This window comes from Heterocephalus glaber, unplaced genomic scaffold, assembly GCF_053883595.1.
Source record: "Heterocephalus glaber isolate CG9 unplaced genomic scaffold, H.glaber_assembly_v1.0 deba00001543, whole genome shotgun sequence".
Lineage (NCBI taxonomy): Eukaryota > Metazoa > Chordata > Mammalia > Rodentia > Bathyergidae > Heterocephalus > Heterocephalus glaber.
In genome coordinates this window covers 4,356,337-4,377,574 of record NW_028258336.1, presented here as the reverse complement: position 1 = coordinate 4,377,574, position 21,238 = coordinate 4,356,337, and the positions used below count along the sequence as shown (strand labels likewise).

Here is a 21,238-nt window from a genome sequence, read left to right as displayed (position 1 = left end):
CTGCTTCATACCTGGATTCTGCCTTTAAAAAGTCCTAACTTTTTACATAGGAAAAAAGAAAATAAATTCACTCAAACACAAAACTTGGGTTTTCAGAATTTCAGAATTTATGACCCTAAAGAATAACACATTTAAATATTGTATGGTTTCTCTTATATGAAAAACTCAATACACAGACACATATAATATGGTATAAAAGACAGAGAGTAGGAAAAGAGAGAGAGAGGGAATAATCCATCATGGACAATGTATCTAAAAGTGTACCTTGACTTAGCACAAGTTTCTTACATGATTTATATGTTCTTTGCCCTATTAGTCCAGTTCTCAATCTGTATATATGATAATTAACTTTATAAGGTCTTATAAATAAATGATTCTGATGCTGGAAAAATAGAAAGGGGTCGAGGGAGAGGGGGAAGAATTAAAATTTTTTATGTACATGTACCAGTTCCCCACAACAAATGTAATCAGTATGTACTTAAATATGTACTAATAAAAGTCAAAAAAATAAAAAAAGTAAGCTATATATTCTCATTATTTAAATGTATCATATTTTTCTATTTATTTTTATGAGTTAAGCTAGTAAATATTATTTCTATAATTATGTAAAGTTAAAGGTTGAATGTATAAGACTAATTTCAAACAACAAGAATAACACTAAAAGAAAAAAGAGTAAGTTTAGAGAAAGTTGCTTGATCACCTCTCCCCAAGAGGGACTGAGACAAGAGGGAAAGTTTTGAGATTTTTAATAAGACAGTACTTGATAAAAATTAAACAAGTTTCTGAAACAATATACATATACAATCTTTTATTTTATTCACATAGTTGTTATACCTAATAGAAACAGAACTGATGGATCTAGACTTTTTTAAATCATGGAATGGGAAAATCACATTCTGTATTTTTAGTTCCCCATCTATAAAGTATCATGAGATAATTGGGATTTTTATCATTGTAGTTTGAGGTATCTCAGAAAAAGGCACTATGCAGTTACCAGAAACTATATATCATTTATTGATTATTTGATTACACAACTGTCATACTCTGTAGCCATTAAAATTTCTTCATTATTTAAGAATTTAAGAACACTTGGAAAACAATAATTATACGATATGCGAGAATAATAAAGGACAATATTATCCTGAGTAAAATAACTTAGAAAAAATTTCATGTAAATTTCCAAATATAACTAACATGGATATAAATAATCCTCTTACTAAGAGAATTCAGGCAAGATATTTTGCAACTACAGACGCAATCACTGGTAAATGAGCAATGAGCACATAATTACCAAAGTGAAAGAGATGTAAAGCTGGCCATTGATGGAGTTATAGATATTCTACAGTTGTTAAAATCTTGTCTGCCATCATCTGAACCCTTCTTGAAAATGGAATAATTTCATGATTTTTAAACACTCTCTGGAAAAAAGTTTCAGTGATCTCCTAGGTCTACAGGAATTGTGTTTCATATTTGTTTCAGCCTGCTGCACTCACAGAGCTATCTAAATCATGGGCAGTTTGTTTTTCCCTTTGGTTAGGTTATTGTTATTATTCTTTGATAGGTTATTGTTGTCTGAGTCTCTCATTTCTTTGTTGATAAGTGAAATAATCTTTATTTTAGTTTTGCTATTGGAAATTGGGTTTTAACTGAAGTATGACTTGCTTACTCAACTGGACTCTCATATTCAAAAGGCATCATTGTTTTCAAAAGTTGTATTTGAGGTTGTTTAAAACCAGAAGGATTCATCAGATAAACTCATCATCATATAGATGCTATCAACTGTGAAAATTGAATGTTTCAGGTACAAGTCCAAAAGGTAAGAGTGATAGTAAAAAATCTATTATGATTCAAGAAGCAGTATTGGTAACATACAGCCCTTTTTAAAAATAGCATTCTCATGTAGCATATGAATTTAGAAGAAATATTATTTTGCTGCAAATCAAAGTGAAAAGAATTCATGATAAAATACAATAAATTATATAGGTTTATAAGGTGCAAATGTCATCCCAATTTTATTGTCTATTACAGAAGTCTTTATAAACATAACATATAAAGTATCTAGAAGCAGAATGTGAAGAGTATATAATTTTATAGTTACTGTTTATCTCATTTCAAATCAATCTGAAGTGAATGATATATAGATCAAGTCAATTTTTAAATAAGTTTAAGAAAGAAAACTGCATCGATAGATCCTATAAAGCTAATAATTATCTCATGGAAATTTCTAGGTGGAGTTAAAACCCAATTTCCAATAGCAAAACTAAAATAAAGATTATTTCACTTATCAACAAAGAAATGAGAGACTCAGACAACAATAACCTAGCAAAGAATCTCTAGATGATTTGATCATAACCTATAAACCTGTTAATACAGTTCACCCAAAGACTATGATTAATGTCTGCCTGACCTTCTGGGGGAAAAGCAACTTTAGAATAAAAGAAACTACAACCATACACAATTAAGAATAGAAGATGGTTTATAAAGAGACCAAAAAGATCAACGTTTTTCTCAAAGCCTAAATATCAAACATACAGAATCTTAAAAATATAGAGCACAAAAGGTGTTGCCAAAGCCTAAAGAGAAATAGTATACTTGTCACCCAAGAGATTTTTTAAAAATATCACTTCCCTTTGTACTGTATGCAAAAGAATAACTGGTACACTATAATGAGTATATCATTTAGTATTGCCTACTTAAAAATTTAGCTCATTTTATTTTTATTATTTTCAAAAAGGAATTTTAAAGACTATTCATAAAAAAATAGAAAGGAAGCCTTTAAATTTCTTTATATTTTTGTTTTGTGCTATTTTGGTTTTTGAGACAGGGTCTCGCTGTATATTCCAGGCTAACCTTGAACTCACTATGTAGCCCAGGCTGGCCTAAACTCTCAGCAATCCTCCTGCCTCAGCCTCCCAAGTGCTGGGATTACAGGTGTGTGCCACCACACCCGGCTAAATTTCTTTTCAAGCCAGAAATTTGGCAAAAAATTTAACATTTTAAAGTCCTATTTTGTCATTCAACAAGATTATATGGTATTCCTTCTATAAACATAATCCTATACTAGACACTAAAATCTTTGTCTATGAATCTAAAAATAATTTTTCATACATTTTCTAATATAGACATTGTGACACTCTGAGGTAGGCACGAAGAGTAAACTATGATGCCTACATGTTTTTCCACAGCAGTTTTCTTTGTTTTACTATTTGGGCTGTCTTCTTGTTCCTGCTTGGTTGTTGTGTTGGAAGGTGGGCAGCGTTGATAAAGCAACTAGTATGACTCAGCACTAGCAAGTATGAATTAAAGGCACATAGCCAATGAAAAAATGCCCTATAGTCCATTTATAAGAGTTTGAAAAAAAAGGGATAGGGAAGGCTTTTAAAAACGATATTTCAAAAAACAAAAATAAAGTTGCCATTTTAAATTCAAGGTTTATGGAATAAGTACATTAGAAATTATTAAACGCAACCTGCATCTCTCACAAGAAATTTGAAATGTGTTTAATTTGGGATTATTCAATATTTAGAAATAGCTATTGTACAAGTGATATCAGCAACAGTACAGTATCAAAAGCCATATTAAAATTAATAATGTTACTGGAAGCAAATTATGTTCATCATAATTCTATCTCAACATGTGTTACATAAAAGAACATACATAAATGACTAAACAAAAGGATTAAGCCTCTTACCCCATATTTACATTGGCGGGATGTTGCTCCATACTGGAAACGACATTGCTCATCAGCATCATACACCTGACCTGGGGCCACAGCTGGATAAAGAAAGTCACGCTTGGGAGGCTCATTATCAAGGCAAGTACCACGGCCTGAACTGTTCAACATAAAGGATCAAAGGAAATTAGGTACTCTATGGACTATTTCTGTCACAATTATGAAACCAGGTGTTGAGCTCTTTGTGGCAATAATTCAATGCATGAAAAATAATATATATAATTAATCACAATATTTTACCAATACATAATCACATGGAAAAATAAAGTAGTTAAAAGGACACCTAAATAAGAGCTCCAAACTGTTTTTTTTTTTCAGCACCAAGACACAATGAAAGCATCCTACACAACAATCTGAAAATATCATGTTGGCCTTTAAAACACTAATTTAAATTGATTTCTGAAAGAATCAAAACAAAATTTCATATATTCTAAGCTTCATGTTTGTTTTCATTGAAAATATAGCCACATCTGGCAGTAGAATTAAAAACACAAATATGGAAATTTTTTCAAAATTGTAGTTGTAATCCTGAAAGACCTAATTTATATCCCTTCACCTTAGAACAATAAATGCTATAGTAAGACATATCCATAGGTTTTTTTAAATACTTCACTAACAAAAGGGCTGAATGACAGATGAGGCTAAGATTCAAAGTTCTCCTCTCAAGTATATTAGAAATGTTTAATCTTTCAAAAATTTCATATTTCATCTAGGGTCATCAGAATTGGAAAAGAGAATGTTCTTTCTCTATAATTTCTGCTTTGCAAAGTATGCCTGCACTCAAACATAATATTTTAATTCAGTGGAACAAATAACATAAAGATTGCCAAAAGCTAGACAGAATAGTTTAAAGAGCTTTAAACTTTCCTAAATATAATTGTTCATTTTTATTTTGTCAGTGTGCATAAAATAGGACAGATGCTTTTTTACTTTCATTTCACATGTGAGTAAGTTAGAATTTTTAAAGAATTCCTGTGCCAACATTTAAAAATTTTTTCCAACATTCCTGTCCATTGTGCCAGCACTTGTGTTTTTTTTCCAAATCTTTTCCATCCACTTTGCCAAAGGAAAATAATTTCACAAGTAGAAGTTCCTCAACTGTTATTTAGAGCAGTATAAATTTTCATTTATATAGGTAAGAAAGAACTATGCATAACAGTGAGTTTCATAGTCACTAAAAGTTTCTCATATTCTTAAAGTATAAAACAATTTATTATATAAAAATGTATATTTGCACAGCAGAAAATTAATATCTTTAAAACACTGAACCATATTATTAGTAAGGTGAGAAAGATTCAGAAGACCAAAAGGACAGAATACATCCTTCTTTACACCCTGTTCAACTATGGCCCTCTTGACTAATTTTTTTAATCAACAGAAATATCTATAGGAATATTAAATATGGTACTAATATAGATGAATTTTCTTATTGACAATTGCAATAATTTCACTCATCACTATTCAAGGTATCTAACAGAACAACCATTTTTTCACCTAGCTATCCAGTTTTCATGAAAAAAACACTTATTATTTCCTTTTTATTGTAATTTTAGAAATTGACATGTACCTCAGCATGAAATACTGTTTACACATGAATTTTTAAAAATAGAGCTTTTTATATTATGTGTAAGCTTCAGGCAGACATAATCCTACCAGTAAATTTGAAGTTATATACAATACAGTGATACCTTGGTTCACAAATGCTTTTGTTTGCAAACAATTTGGTTTACAAACACAAGCACTTGGAAAATTTTATGTTTTTGTTTGCAAACTCTGCATTGGGTAACGAACATAACCATGGCCATCTTCCCTGCACAAAAAACAAAGTTGGCCATCTTTTCCAGAATTGTGGAATGAATTAAGTTTGTGAACCAAGGTATTACTGTATTGGGGTTAATGACAAAAAGGTCGTATTTGAATAGTGTAATGGCAAAAGAAAGACCATTTTTATAAAATGAAATGTTTGCAAGATGACTAAATTAGTTTAATTCCTAAATTTTTTCTTCTGAAATATGAGTTTCATCTCCATTATAATAAAATTATAAACAGCTTTAACAAAGTAATTGAATGTGTAATAAAAACAAAATAAGAACTCTGATAAAGATAGAAAAATTAAAGATTATGTACTGAAGTTTTACTTAAACCATATCCTGTAGGTAACATATTTTATCAACAGCATAACAAAAAAGTGCAGGAGCTATTCACCTAAGTAGCAGCAGCTCAAAATTGATTAAAAATAATTATATATAATTACTTTTAGGAAAAGTAGATTAAAAACTTAAGAGGAGGACCTGTATGAAGGAGAAGGACAAATTTAAGACTAGATACACCAAGAAAAATATTGTTTCCTGATGGCAAAATTGGCATACAAAGAACCAAGAATAATTACTTCATTTAACATTCTTGTTTCAAGGTAGTAATGGTGTTCTAATCACGGTTTGTACTCTTTAAGTAATGACCATTGCACAGGCCTTTAGACAATCAAGAATGCCATGTACTGTGGGCTCCTGGGGCCAAAACTCTTCTGAGAAAGTTTATCTCAAAAGTATATTTTTGTTTCAGTTCTTGGAAGCACCTCTTGCTTTTACAATGTATCCTAACTAGCTACACAAATCTTGTTCTTCTTTTCAGGTATATTTTTACAGAAGAATAAAACTCCATATGAAATAAAATATAAAAGAAAATCATACAAATCTTTAAAAAATGAACTTGTGTTTGGGAATATCAACTAAGATATTTTGAAATGTGTTTGGCTATATTTATACAAATTAGCAAGGCTTATGAGTCAAGTGTCTTCCAGTAAAGCAAATGTGGAGATATCTGCATGGCTGATTAAAATTGTTTCTACATTCCTAACATTATATGTAATCATATTTTGTAATACAGTAAAACCTTGATTAAAATATTTGAGTAATTAGACAATTTTCATATTTTAATTCTTGAAGATCAAAAATGCTTTTTTGCATAATGTTACTAAAATTTGACTGTTTCCTTCTAATTTTTCTGCAGCTTTCAACTAGGTAAAGTCTATAGATCACAATTATTATTAACTCTTAGAAAGTAATAATTCTGGATATTTTCATACCTTCAGATTATTATCATAATGAATTACTATAGATACAAATATAGAGGATAGAGGCTATGAATCTGAAAGATGTGTATTTAACCCCAGATGTGCTTTTTCTTAGTATTTTTTTTCCAAGAAAATTTCCATTTGCTCAACTCCAATCATTTTCCTCTCACAGGTAACTCCTATTTTGACTTAATATAATAATAATTTCCCTATTTTTCTTAGCAATTTTACTTCTCAATTATTCATCTGCCTGTTTTGGACTCCATTATTTAAAAAATCATACTCTAGGTTTTCTCGTGTCACTTCAGTTTTTTGTTCAATACTGTGAATGAGATACAGCTATATTGATATATGTAGCTATAGCCCATTCATTTTTATTGTTCTTTTATAGTTCCCTAAGTTACTTATCAATTCTTCTATTAATGAATATTTGAGATATTTCCAACTTTTTGGCAAGTGCAAATTATTATGCTGACATGAATGTTTTTTGTACATGCTTCCTGGTACAAATGTTTTTCTTTTCCTAAAAAAATGTTATTATAAATTCTTGCTATGCTGAGCCTATTATTATTTGTTAATATCAAAATAATAGTAGTGATATTACACACAAATCTTTTCTTATTAACAAATTTAAATTTAGATGGTTTGTATTGGAATCATATGCAAATTTTTACACTCAAAAAATATAAACCTCACCTATTAATAAATTAGATGTAGCATATTGTTATTCCCCATCTATGAGGTGCTACATCTTAATATTAAGTACAGATAAAATTGTCTAGTGCAAAATTATACACATAAAAAGTATATCTGCAATTATTTTATTAGAGCATATATTTCACAATAACCTAATCCGAGTTAATATCTAAAGAAATATAGGTAATTATTTCATTCACACATTCTATTTTTGTTTCTAAGACAAGGGAAAAAATTATATCAGTTTAAGAATATGTGTCTTCTTTGTGAAATTCATAGTGAGTCAAAGTATATTTACATTTTCATATATCTTTGCAGTAGGGTGGAAAAGTCATATTTTATGTATTACTCTTCTAATTTAGAGTTTATTTACACAGTCCAAAGATTAAAAATATAAACATGAGCCAGAATTCAGTTTTCAACTAAAATTTACAGATTCCTACATAAAATACAGTATGTCCTCCCAGCTTTGTTTCCAGCACTCATGAGGGCATATTCCTAATTGAAATTTTAGATGTATTTTTATTAAAACAATCATACTATCAAGGACAGACCTTTAGGCTACAATACAATGGAGTCAATCTGAACAAGAAATCTTTTTACTATATAAAACTCCATACATATCTTAACAGTCCCTTAACAACAACAACAACAACAAAAAGTTAACATTTAATGCCATTTCTTATTTTTTTCACAAAGTTGTGCTAATACACATAAAGCAAACAAAAATGAAATAGGTTGACATCATCCATAGCAAGTGCAGTTCTTTACCTACTATGTTCTCATAAGCTACTTCATCAATTTTTAGGAAACTATCAATGTTTTACCTAAATGTTACAATTCAACAATACATTAGGTAAATATAAACCTAACTGTGTTATTTAAAGCCAACCCTTTCTTTCCCTCTCACTCTCTGGATGATTGGGATATTTGAACTTGAGCCTTCCAAGATATAAATACTATACTAAGTAGTTTACTCCACTTCCCATATGTAATTATCAAAGATTTATGGTTAAAGCAAGTTTCCCAAAACATATCAGATTAACAGAGGAGGAAAAACCTGTTTGGCCAAATTGTTTTTTCGATACTACGTTTAATAAAAACAAAAACAAAAGACCCCATTTATAAAAATTGTTTTCCATCTATAAAAATCATTTTCCATTTTCAAAGGTAACTGCCAGAAATATGAGTGCTTTGGTCATCTTGTTCATCTTATTTATCACTCCTCTTATAGCTACACTGTCACATTCCTTCCTAGTTCACCTTCAACAGTAACGTTGCCTCTCTTAATGCACTCAGCTTCCGTTTTAATATGAAAATAACTGTTCTGTATTTAATTTGAAATTGCAGGAAATTTTGTTATGGATCTTTGGCACTGCAAACAATTTAATAGACTTTAAGTAATGCAGGAATTGATTCACCAAGCCCCCAAAAGTTTTTAAAACAAAATAAAATTACTCTGTACTATTGGTAAGTGGTGGTGAATGTATGAAAAACTGGTCTAAATTACTGCTGGCTGCCTTCCACTGCCTGGAAAATTAGCCCATAGTCATCAATGAGTGGGGGCCATAGTTCCAGGTTCATCTTTCTCTAGTTTCTAAATAAATAAATAAATAAATAAGTCCCGCAGGCAGATAGGAAGGACACTACCTGCAAAGCCGTCGTCGGAAAACATCAGAAGCTGGCATAACACGTCCATTATAACGGAAATGGGTTCTTTATTATTTAATCAGGACGGCTTCTGGGCGATTCATGAACCACTTATTGAATCACCGAGTTTAAGAAATCTGAAAAAAAATATTGGGAGTTGGTAAACACCATCTCCTGATGATCAATAGCATCTAGTGTTTCAGAATGACACAAGAGACTTTGTGTTCTACTGGCACTTAAAGGCCACAGAATTGTTTTCTATTGAACAGAATAGTGAATCTCTATAAATCATAGAAAGCTCATTGCTAAATCCGCCATGACTTTGGCCTATACAGTCACTAAGTGGAGAAAGATATGCATTTTGTTGACTGGGCTGCAGTTCCTAAACCATCATCTTTCAAGATTTCTTCCCTTTGAGGAGAGAAGCTAAAATAAAGTGCTATGAACCTTTTTGAGTCAATTGTAAAATATAAATGTACCCTCAATCCTTGATCAAAATATCACTATATTTTACAAAATATCATGCATAGCTTTTACAGAAATTAAGTTCACTGCATTAATAAAAAAGAACAAAGAAATTCAAGAAAATTACTATGTCTTTGTACTTCAGTGAACTGACCTTTAAAAAGGGCCTTGTGTATAAAAGCTCTTTACTGCTTGGATAGATTTTTTTTTTTGTACTAAATTCCTTTATTGGTACATTGTAGGTATACAACAAAATTACATTTCTCATTGGGAATTGTACCTTTACATAATGCATCTTGGTTCTTATTTTTTCCCCATTTCCAGCCCTCCCTTCACGCCCTCCACCCTTCCCTATTTACAAAGACCTTATTTCCATTTTTTCCATTTCTCATCATTATTCCTTTCCTTTCTTTCCTTTCCCCTGCCCCTCCCACTATCCCTACCCCTTTGGACCTTTTCTTCCTATTTTACATTATCAATTATTCATTCTAATCATTGGTACATTTTAGGTATAGATTATAATCAGATTTTTTAAAGTTTATTTTTAAAGAAGAGGGAGAAGAAGCCAAATTTTCCCCATGTCTTTACCCATTTTCTTTCACATCTACCTTTTATTTATAGTTTTAACTTTGTCAGCATTCACATGAGGATGCACAAAATAAATATTTTTATGATATACAGGATAAATAATCCCCTGTCAACACAAATCATGCTTATACATAGAAAATACAAAAAAACAACAAGGATTAAATGATGCCTTTTGTATTAATTACTTTAATTAACTTAATAGAACACTTTATTAAAGCTAGTAATAATTCTGTATCTCCAACAAAACCAGTGGTGACTTCCTAAGTGTATTTTACCAGTGATTTAAGGATTGCCTTTTATTGTGTCTTTACAGCCATAATATGATTTCAAATGGACAAGATGTGGCAGGAGATTGAAACTAGTCCATATATGTATGTGTTTTTAACAGGGAAGAACACACAAAATTTATTATATGCCTAAGGCATGGAAGTATTAGCCACTGGCCTTGTACTTAGTATATAGAGATGGTATTAGCTAATGAGCTGTGTAACAATCAGTGGGACAGAAACAGGATGCAGGAGAAAAGAAAATAATATTTTTAAAAACCAAGAAAACAGTTGCCATCAAAAATATCATGTTTTATATGATCATATTATATACAGTTTGTCTTTCTGATGATAGAGATTAAAATTCCATTATAAAAACATGAGCCAAGTCAAGAGAGAAATTTCAGATCTGGCCTGACTTCTGGGGAGAGCAGATCTTTAACAGTGTTTAAAATTTAGATAAACCATCTTAGAAAATGATATTGCTAGTGTTTTGTGTAAAACCCTACCACATGATATCAAACAAATTCTCTGTGGTCTATCTATAATACTGTACTTCACCCAGTTGGCACTAGGCAAGTAAAGTGCTATCATTTTCTATTACTAAGATTAACATTTGTTGGTAAATAATCTGAAATTAATTTTCAACTACTTCAACTCTATTATTATATTAATTAATTCAAAAGTGACCATTTTGATTATTGAGTAAAGCACTGTGCTGGGTAATTTAAAATCTTATTTGAGCCCTTTTAAAATATATAATTAAAAGCTTTCAGTATATAATCTGGCTATTAGTAGATATGAAGGAAAGTTTTAGTGAATAATTTTATCCTACATAACTACCTGATTTTTAAAAAATTTACAATGCAATCATGTTAATATAAAGTTTGAACAAAGTTAATATTTAAGAATTTCCATTGTTTGCATGTACTTTACTTAGATCTTACTTTTCCTCTGAATATTTAGTCCCTCCTCTGCAAGAAAAGTATAATACAACATAGCTAAAGGTAACAGTAGAGCAATAAAGCACTGAAAACCTTTATATTATTTAAAGTAGTATTATCATTTAATGAATGTCTATTAAGTGTTTTATACAACTACAGCATTACACATAATTATGTACATAACACCTGATAATGTAAGCATTACTATTTAAGTCCATTTATAAAACAGGACATTGAAGATTAGAAAGGGTAAGTAGCATGCCCAAGGTTATATGGCCAGAAAGACCCAAATGTATCAGTTTCTAAAGTCCAATGTGGAAAGTCTATGTAGCTGAGATGTAGAAGAACATCTCCTTTCCTAAACATTCTTACAGCTGAGTTGATTTATACTCTTCATATTTAGATAAGCAGACTCTGGAACATATGTTGAAAGACTGCAGAAGTTTCCCGAACAGTAGAAAAGATGGGTTACTTAATAAAGTTTTTTCTCAAAATGTGCATTTCCTGGCTTCTTGGTTTTTGTTGTTGTTGTTTGTTACTATTAGATACTCTGGGACTCCCACATAACTGTTTTTTTCACCAACATAATGAAATATATAATCAGTGAATTAAAGTATGGGTTTTTCTCTATTAAATTATGAAAATTCTTTCTGAAATTGCTTTCCATTTGTTTAACAATTCTAATCAGTCACATCATCAGTCTCACTTGTGTCTTTGCTCTACTTCCTCTAGTTTGTTCAAGTTTTGAGAATTGAATTGAAAAATTTGTCATAAAGATGAGTTAAAGTATGTAGGGAACAACCTGAAATATAACAGGGCCCTGTAAAAGTTACTCATTGTGCAAAGTTTGAAGCACTACATATTAGGCTTTCACCAATGACTTATTTCTGGAGCAATTCGTAATTACTCTCTAGAGATTACTTACTCTAGAAAGCTGGTGATATAGTCTCGACTGCAGGCAGACCAGGAAAAAGGATTGGTATTTGAAGTAATGTGAGCTGCCATAAGTTTTGCTGCTTCATGACCTTTAGTCCCACAAGAATTTCCAATTCCATCATGGTTCATACCAAAACTGTTTTAATAAGGAAGAAACATGAAAGAAAGAAATAAGAAAAAATAAAACAAATAGGCCCCTACACATCTTTTATTTCATTTGAGCATTTATTAGCCTCATCAACATATGCCTTCCATCAAGACAGACCACATCTGCTACAGAAATGTAGGATTAATGCTAAAGACAATAAAGACTAATTCAATGATACAATACATATGTCTTTTTACATTTATCCCATATTCTCACATGCTACCTCATGTGGCTCAATCACTCCTTGAACAGAAAGGAAAATGTGGGCTGGGGATTTAGCTCAGTGGCACTGCACCTGTCTGGCAAGCACAGAATCCTGAGTTTGATCCCCGGTACAAAAAAAAAAAAGAAAGAAAAGAAAAAAGAATGTACATTAATCTTTCTTTATAAATGAGAAAAAAGATTTAGCAAACATGAACAACCTATAAAAAAAATCATATATTTGGAAGTGCTGAAATTTTTAGTGGAACCCACCTTTTAAAATGCTAGTGTTCATCCTACCTAATACACTGAATCCAAAGGAAATTGTAAAAAGATAACTATAGAAATAGTTCAAAGACAGAAGTTCTTCTTTGTTTTGTTTTTTGAGACAGGGTCTTGTTATGTAGTTCAGGCTACCTTGAACTCATAACAATTTTCCTGCCTCAGCCTCTTAAATGTTGGGATTACAGGCGTATGCTGCCACATCTGGCTCCTTTTCTTTATTAACATAAATGGAAGAGAATTGTATACATATATAATTTATGTCACTGTGTGTTTTCAAAACTCTTTTTGAAAAATTTTGATACATTTAAGGACTGTGGTTTTTCTTTGCTATGGGCTCCATTTTTCGGTTTTTCTTTGTCATTTCCCATAGCAATGCTTAATGCTATCAATGTGATATCAAAATATTTCAATGATACAAAACAATTTGAAGAGGGATATTCTCATTGTATATGGATATATTTTACCTCCTAAGTAGCCAGAAGATTAGGATAAATATTACTGAAAAAAATAAAGTTATGCTTCCATTGTGGCATTTCAATATACATACCAAGATGCCTGTTCAAGGAAATGTCACTAGAGTAAAATAGATAAGGATAGGGGCTGGGGATTTAGCTCAGTGGTTCTGCTGCCTGCCTTGCAAGCACAAGGTCCCAAGTTCAAACCCCGGTACCCCCACAAAAAAATAGATAAGAATAAGTGTGGTAGGACAGTCTGGAAAGGTAGTTGAGAACAGGTAAGTACAAGATAATTAACGAAAGTAAATATTAATGCAGTCCTTTTAGCAATGTAGAGACATTGAAGATATATAAGTAAGCAGAACTGAAGATTTCTGAGTTAGAAAATACAGGATTGATCTGTATTTTAGACAAGCCATTATAGTAATTCTATGGTTGACATACTGAAGAAGGAATGGAGTTAGAAAGAAGAGTCACAATAACATTACCAATTACAGGATGTTGGTCTGAACTAGACAAACATGTGGAATTATATTTCAGATATGTTTAGGAGGCAAAATGGATGGGTTGGTCTTCAAAAGTGCACTACAAAAAGATAAATGATGACAGATACTATGTTCGCATATGGAAAGCAAGGAGGAGGAGCTATTAACTCAGGTGGGAGGACCAAATAAGTACAATGTATGAAAAAAATGTATGAAAAGAACAAATGTATGAGAGGATCCAGAGCTCTAAAGTAAAGCACCAGAAAACCTAAGTGATTTATAATTCTTTCAACAAGTTTGCAGAAGAATATAATCAAAGTAACAACTGAAAGATGGTTAAAACCATTTTTTGCTGATAGCTCATTATGGTTATGTTTTGACAAATGAATCAAAGGGAATTCAAAGAATTGAGTGATATTTTGATAATAAATTCTTGTTATGTCTTTCTTCTTATTCATGTGAACAAATTTTCTCAAGATTCATAACAATAGAAATAAAATAAAGGAACTGAATCAATGTTGAAATTCTGCTTCCTTCTAGCCATGCAGAAATATAAATAATAATTGAAAAATACATTGAATTAAAGATATTTCTAATAAATATTTTTATTTATAAAAATGTGTAATATGTGCATGTTCTTCCAACCACTAATAATTATAATCTAATATTCAATTCAGAAGAAAATTTTTATTTTCTTTATGATCACAAGAAAATTTTCACTGTAATTTTAATTTCTATGCTTTGTTTTAGAAATATATAACTTAAAATACTTTTAGAATAAAATATCCTTTAAATCTATTAAGGTATATTAAAATATACATTAAAACAAAATTCTGCAAGGGAAAGGCACTCTACAGATACTGTGTTTAAAAAGGAAAATCTGATGTAATTTTTTAAAAAAATTTGAGTCTACCAGCCTGGTCTTGAACTTCTGGGTTCAAGAATCCTTCTGCCTCAGCCTCTTGAGTGATTGAGAGTTCATGGGTGTGCCACTGAACCCAGCTATGCTAATATTTGCAGTACTCTAGAAACATTACCTTTGCAATAATTTATACATAAATGAAAACATTGTAGAAATCCATAAAGACACAACTGGGATCTCATCATATTAAAAAGCTTTTGTTCACCAAAAGAAACCACCAATGGAGTGAAGAGACAACCTACAGTATGCACACTCATGTTTGTAACAATACAATTTGAAATAGCTAAATCTTGGGAACAGCCCAAATGCCCATCAACGATGACTGGATAAAGAAGATATGGTTTCTTTTATACAATGGAGTATGACTATGCCGTAAAGAAAGATAGGCTTGAAACATTTCTAGGTAAATGGATACATCTTGAGATCATACCCATAAGTGAAATAAATTGGAGAAACATGTATAAATATAGCATTGTTTCTCTGGTGTGAAAAACCTAAAAGGTAAATAAGAAATATATAATAGATATTGGAAAATGGGAAAAAAATAATGTTCAAATGGGAAGGGGAACAAAGGAGGGGGAGGGAGGAGAAAAGAAAGGGACAAGAAAAAAAAGAATAGAAGGAAAAAATGAAAAAGTTTTTGCAAATAAGAAGGGGCAGAAGGGTAGAAAAGAGGGAAAGGGAATGAGGAAAAAAGAAGTCAAGATAAAGTATGCATAAGTCCAATTCCCTATGATGAATGTGATCATTATGTACATCTAAAATATACCAATAAAATTAATTAATAACAAAAAAAATAGACACAGTTCAAAGGATCAGATGAAAGGAATCCAACATAGGTATCACTGTTGCATCCAAAAAAACTAAAAAAAATTTTAAAACAGTGCTAAAAGACAATGCAAAGAAAGTTCAGGAAATAAAAACTGATACAATATAATCAAAATAGAACTCTTCTGTGTCCTAGGAAAAACTGACACAAGATGATTCCACACTGACTTATGTCCTGTAAACATTCTGAATTTCAAAAATAAAATATCTTTTGGGCAATCAGGGCAAAAGAACAAATTACCTATCATGATTTCTTCATGGTGATATTTTAAAACAGCAAAACTTTTTAGATGTCTAGATATAAACTTACAGTCAAACTGGGTATAAAAGGCAGTATGAATGAGAACTCAAGAAAAAAAATTCTATTAGAATTAGAATTCCAATGCAAAAACTGCTACAAGTTAAATTTCAGTTTTGTTTTAAAATAATGCACAAGTTTGATGGCTTGCTTTGACCTTGAGTCAAAGAACAGACAAGGATCAGAGAAACAAGAGAGCTATAGGTCAATCTCTTTAATGAATATAGATGCAAAAATTCTCAACAAGATACTGGCAAGAGGAATGCAATGAATCACTGAAAAGATTATACATCATGACCAAATAGGCTTTATCCCCAGGATGCAGGGATGATTCAATTTATACAAATGAATACATGTAGTACATCACATAAACAGAAGAAAGGACAAATACTACATGATCTCAATAAATGCAGAAAAGCCCAGTGTGGTTGTAAACGCCTGTAATCCTAGCACTCAGCATGTTGAGGCAGAAGGATCACCACAAGTAGCCTGGGCTACCTAATGAGTTCAAGGCCAGCTTGAATTACATAGTGAGACTCTTGTCTCAAAACAATAAGAAAAACAAAACAAACCTAAAAAACCCACAAATCAATAGATGCAGAAAAAGCCTCTGACAAAATTAAACATCTTTCATGATGAAAACATTGAAGAAAATAGGTATAGAAGGGCCTTATCACAATCTAGTAAAAGCTATCCATAACAAAGCTACTACCAAAATCACATTAAATGGGGAGGACCTGAAAGCTTTTCTTCTAAAATCAGAAACATGACAATGATGTCCACTATCTCCATTCCTGTTGAACATAATAACACTCAAAACATTAGCAAGAGCCATTAGGCAAGAAAAAAAAATAAAAGGGATATATATAGGAAAGGGAAAAGTCAAATTATCATTACTTTCAGATGACATCATCTTCTATGTAGAAGATCCAAAAAAAAAAAAATCCACCAAAAGACTCTTAGAATTATTAACCAAGTTCAATAATTTAACAGGATATAAAATCAACAGACAAAAATTAAATTAGTATACTAATCATAAACCCCCTGACCAAGAAATTAAGATAAAATATCATTCCAATAGAACCAAGAAAAATTGAACACTTAGGAATTAAAATAACCAAGGAAGTTAAATATGTCTACAATGCAAACTAAGGTACTTTGAAAAGGAAATCAAAGAGGACATCAGAAAATGCAAAGATATTCCCTGTTCCTGGATACACAAGATCAATACAGTCAAAATGGCCATACTACCAAATCTAATGTACAGATTTAAAACAATTTCAATCAAAATACCAACAGCTATTTTCACAGAACTGGAGAAAATAATCATAAAATTCACATGGAATCAGAAGAAATCCAGCATAGCAAAAGCAATCCTGGGTACCAAGATCAAAATAGGAGACATCACAATCCTGGAGTTGAAGTTATATTACAAAACTGAATTGATGAAAACAACATGGTATGGCACAAAAGCAGACATAGGGATTAATGAAACAATAAAGAATGTAGAAACAACCTCAAACTATTTGATCTTTGACAAAGGGGCCAAAAACATATACTGGAGGAAAGACAGCTGAACTATATCTCTTACCATATACTAAAGTAAAAAAAAATCAAATAAAAAAAAATCAAAACTCAAAATACATCAAAGAACTGAATGTTAAAACAGAAACACTTAACCTGCTTGAAAATAAAATTGATAAAACTCTTGAAGTCATAGGTATAAGCAAGTACTTTCTAAACAGAACCACTATTGGACAAGAAATAAAAAATGAACAAATGGGTTATATCAAATTAAAAAGCTTCTACACAGCAAAAGAAACAACCAACAGAGTGAAAAGAACCTACACAACGAGTAAAACTTTTTCCAGCTCTTACTGAGGAAGAGGACTAATATCCAGAATACATAAAGAATTCAAAATATTAGACCCCCCCTAAATAAAAAAAACCCAATCAAAACTGGGCAACTGAAATGAATAGAAACTTTTCAGAAAAAGAAATACAAAAGACCAGTAAATACATAAAGAAATGCTGACCATCATTGGCCACTAGAGAAATACAAATTAAAACAACATTGAGATCCCATCTTACCCCAGAAAGAATGGTCATGATCAAGAAATCAAATAATAACAAATGCTGTCAAGGCTGCAGGGGAAAAGGAACCCTTCTACATTGCTGGTAGGAATATAAACTAGTACAACGACTATAAAATTAATATACACATGTCTCTAAAAACTAAAACTAGAAATTCCATTTGACCCACCTATTCCCCTTCTAGGCATCTTCACAAGAGTTAAAGACAACATATTACAATGATACATCCATGCTCATGTTTATAGCAGCACAATTTATAGCTAAATCTTGGAAGCTGCCTATATGTCCATTAACAGATGAATGGATAAAGAAAATTTTATACATACTGAGGTACTACTCTTCCATAAAGAAGGATGGACTTGAGATATTTGTACAAAAATGGATCACCTAGAGTCCATAATATTAAGTGAAATAAATCAGACACACAAGCTTAAATATCACATGGTTTCTCTTATATGAGAAACCCAAAATATAAATAAAGACTGAAATAAAATTAGATTGTAGGAAATAGGGTGATTGGTCTTGGTCAACGTGGAAGAGAATCAAGAGATAGTATTGGAAGATAGGGGAGGGAAATGGAATGAAAAAAGGGAATTAAGATGTGTTATGTACATGTACCACCTCCACACAAGGAATGGAAATATTATGTACTACAAACATGTTCTAACAGCAACAAAAAAAATACGTAGGAGGCAGATCACTTGTGATTATATTTGTATCATTTCATCCTATCAGACTATGTAACATTGTGAAAATAATATAACACACTTTGTACCACAAAGTAATAGCTTGCTCTTAATTTTAGTAGAAAATTTCAATTAATTTTATTGGCTTTTTTTTTAGATTTGTAAGAATGAGGAATTTAGACTGCAGATTCTTATTAAAATCTTAACACATGTTTTCAAATCAAAGATCTGTACAGCTGGGCCAGGGATTAGGTAGCTCAGTGGCATCACACCTGCCTGTCAAACGTAAGGTCTTGAGATCAATTCCAGGTACCAAAAAATTTTTTTAAATATCTGCATAGCTAAGGAAAATTTTTAAATACCTCAGTCAATTTTTATGTCTAGTGAAGCTTAATTTTTAAACTGAAGATAATCATATTGCTAATATAGTAACATCATTGTTTTTCTTAGATGACAATGGTACATTAGAGTCTGTCAAGCATTTGGTCAACTAATTGCTAAAACACATACTTTTGTTGAAGCAGTATATTGATCTCGGGGCTATTTCATTGAGCAACATCCCCAGCCCTTTCTTAATTTTTCATTTTCAGACAGGATTTTATTAAGTCGCTGTTACCCAGACTGGGGTCAAACTTGGGATTCTCCTGCCTCAGCCTCCCAGGATGCTGGGATTGGGCACATGCCACACCAGATAGAAAATGTACCTTTAAATTCTGCTTCTAAAGGAAAAGAAATATATGTGATCATTTATTTCTCTAAAGAAATGTAACACATATACAATTTCAACTTTATAGAATGGTTTCTTGAAGCTTTTAATATGAAAATATTTTTAAAGTAACTTTTAAAATGAAACAATTACAAATTGAGATAACTTTAAAATCTCAAAGTTTTTCTACTGTAGTAATAAAATTATAAGGGAATAAAGAAACATTCTTTCCTTAGAATTATTTTCAATTCATGACCTGTTTTTATTCATAACTGATCTTGGCTATAAATCACTTGTTGTTACAATAAATCAAAGGCAGAATTTAAAGGATACACCCAGAACCTTGTATACCCATATTTGGCAAATATTTTTAGATTTAGTAGTTAACCAATGAGATAATCATTACAATTTGTTTACATGTTTTCTAAAACAAGATTTGGGTATCAATTCTACTTTTATACTTTATTATAATTTACTAAAATAAGTGGATTCAAGGTACTAAACTTAAGGAAAACACTGTATTGATTTGATGAGGGTGGTGCCTGGAAAAACCTAGTACCTGGACCTTCCACACCTGTACAAAAAAAAATTCACACTTACAATAAGTACTTCTGAATTGAAAGTTAGGCTTCCAGAAGACAAATAAATCACTATAATATATTTATAATTCTTCAATTATGTAGCACTATATTTTACACATTTTCCATCTCATTTAATTGTGAAGATGTTCAAGACAACAGGATAAAAAGCTACTAGAGATGGGGTGGTGTGCATGTGTGGGTGTGTGCACAGACAGAGAAGGTGGCTGGAACAAGGGAACTTTGCTGTTATCATCTGCCTTACTACTGTGAGAAAAATGTTTCCGTATTGGTTCATGGAGGTTGAAGTTCTCAATTAGGATGATCTGCCTACAAATTCATTTTTTTGTTTTCCAATAAAATGAAGAGAATAACTTACTAAAGTTCTTGAAGTGACAATAATGCCATAATACTTACGTAGACTTATTTCTGTGATGTATATTCACATGTGGACACACACACACACATATACACACACACACTTTATTCTGAATTCTCAGATATTTAATGCAGTAATCACCAGAATGGTCTTATCTATTTTTTGTAATTAGTGCATAATATGGAAAAGGTGTAACTACCAAAATAGTTTAATCATTATTATTATAATAAATTATAAGTAACTTCATAGTTATAATTTTTGATGTGTGTAATATTAAATTATTATAATAACTTTTCAAGGGAATGTACTATGGTATTACTTTAGCTACTTTTGCAGCATATCTAAGTATGTGCATATTTATCTATGAAAATTTTTCTGTATACATAAAATACATATGTATATGTATGTGTGTGTACATGTATCTGTGGATAAAGAGATAGCATAACACTGACGTCATGTTAGTACCAATCAAAATGTAATATTTATTTTTAAAGAATACAATGTATCATTTTAATGAAAATAATAAGTTCTATTTTTAAAAATAAAATTTTGGAATGAATTAAAATATAAAAATTTTTATTCAATGTTAATCTTTAATAAAATGTACTTTGAAAAACAGAAATTTTGACATGGAAAGAACAATTTTAAATGAATTAAAAGGGGCCGGCGATTTAGCTCAGTGGTTTCGCTGCCTGCTGCGCAAGTGCAAGGACCCAAGTTCAATCCCCGGTACCAAAAAAAAAAAAAAATGCATTAAAAATATAGACAGATTTATAATCAGAAATGGTTCTACTATATTGGGTAAAAACTACAGTACTATAT

General features: G+C 31.0%; 1 protein-coding gene across 6 annotated transcripts in view; it reads right to left on the bottom strand.

The window, feature by feature from the left end:
- The window catches only part of Adamts6 (ADAM metallopeptidase with thrombospondin type 1 motif 6), a 295,156-nt gene that overhangs the window by 128,900 nt on the left and 145,018 nt on the right, over window positions 1–21,238 (bottom strand). For all 6 annotated transcript variants that reach the window (XR_015442349.1, XR_015442350.1, XM_087189555.1 and 3 more), the window contains exons 11-12: window positions 12,341–12,487; window positions 3,692–3,833 (exon numbers count right to left, since the gene is read on the bottom strand). Coding sequence is in view for 4 of the 6 variants with exons in the window: in XM_087189555.1 (XP_087045681.1) it covers window positions 3,692–3,833; window positions 12,341–12,487 (289 nt within the window). In the remaining 2 variants the exon portion in view is untranslated. The remainder of the gene's footprint in view (window positions 1–3,691; window positions 3,834–12,340; window positions 12,488–21,238) is intronic.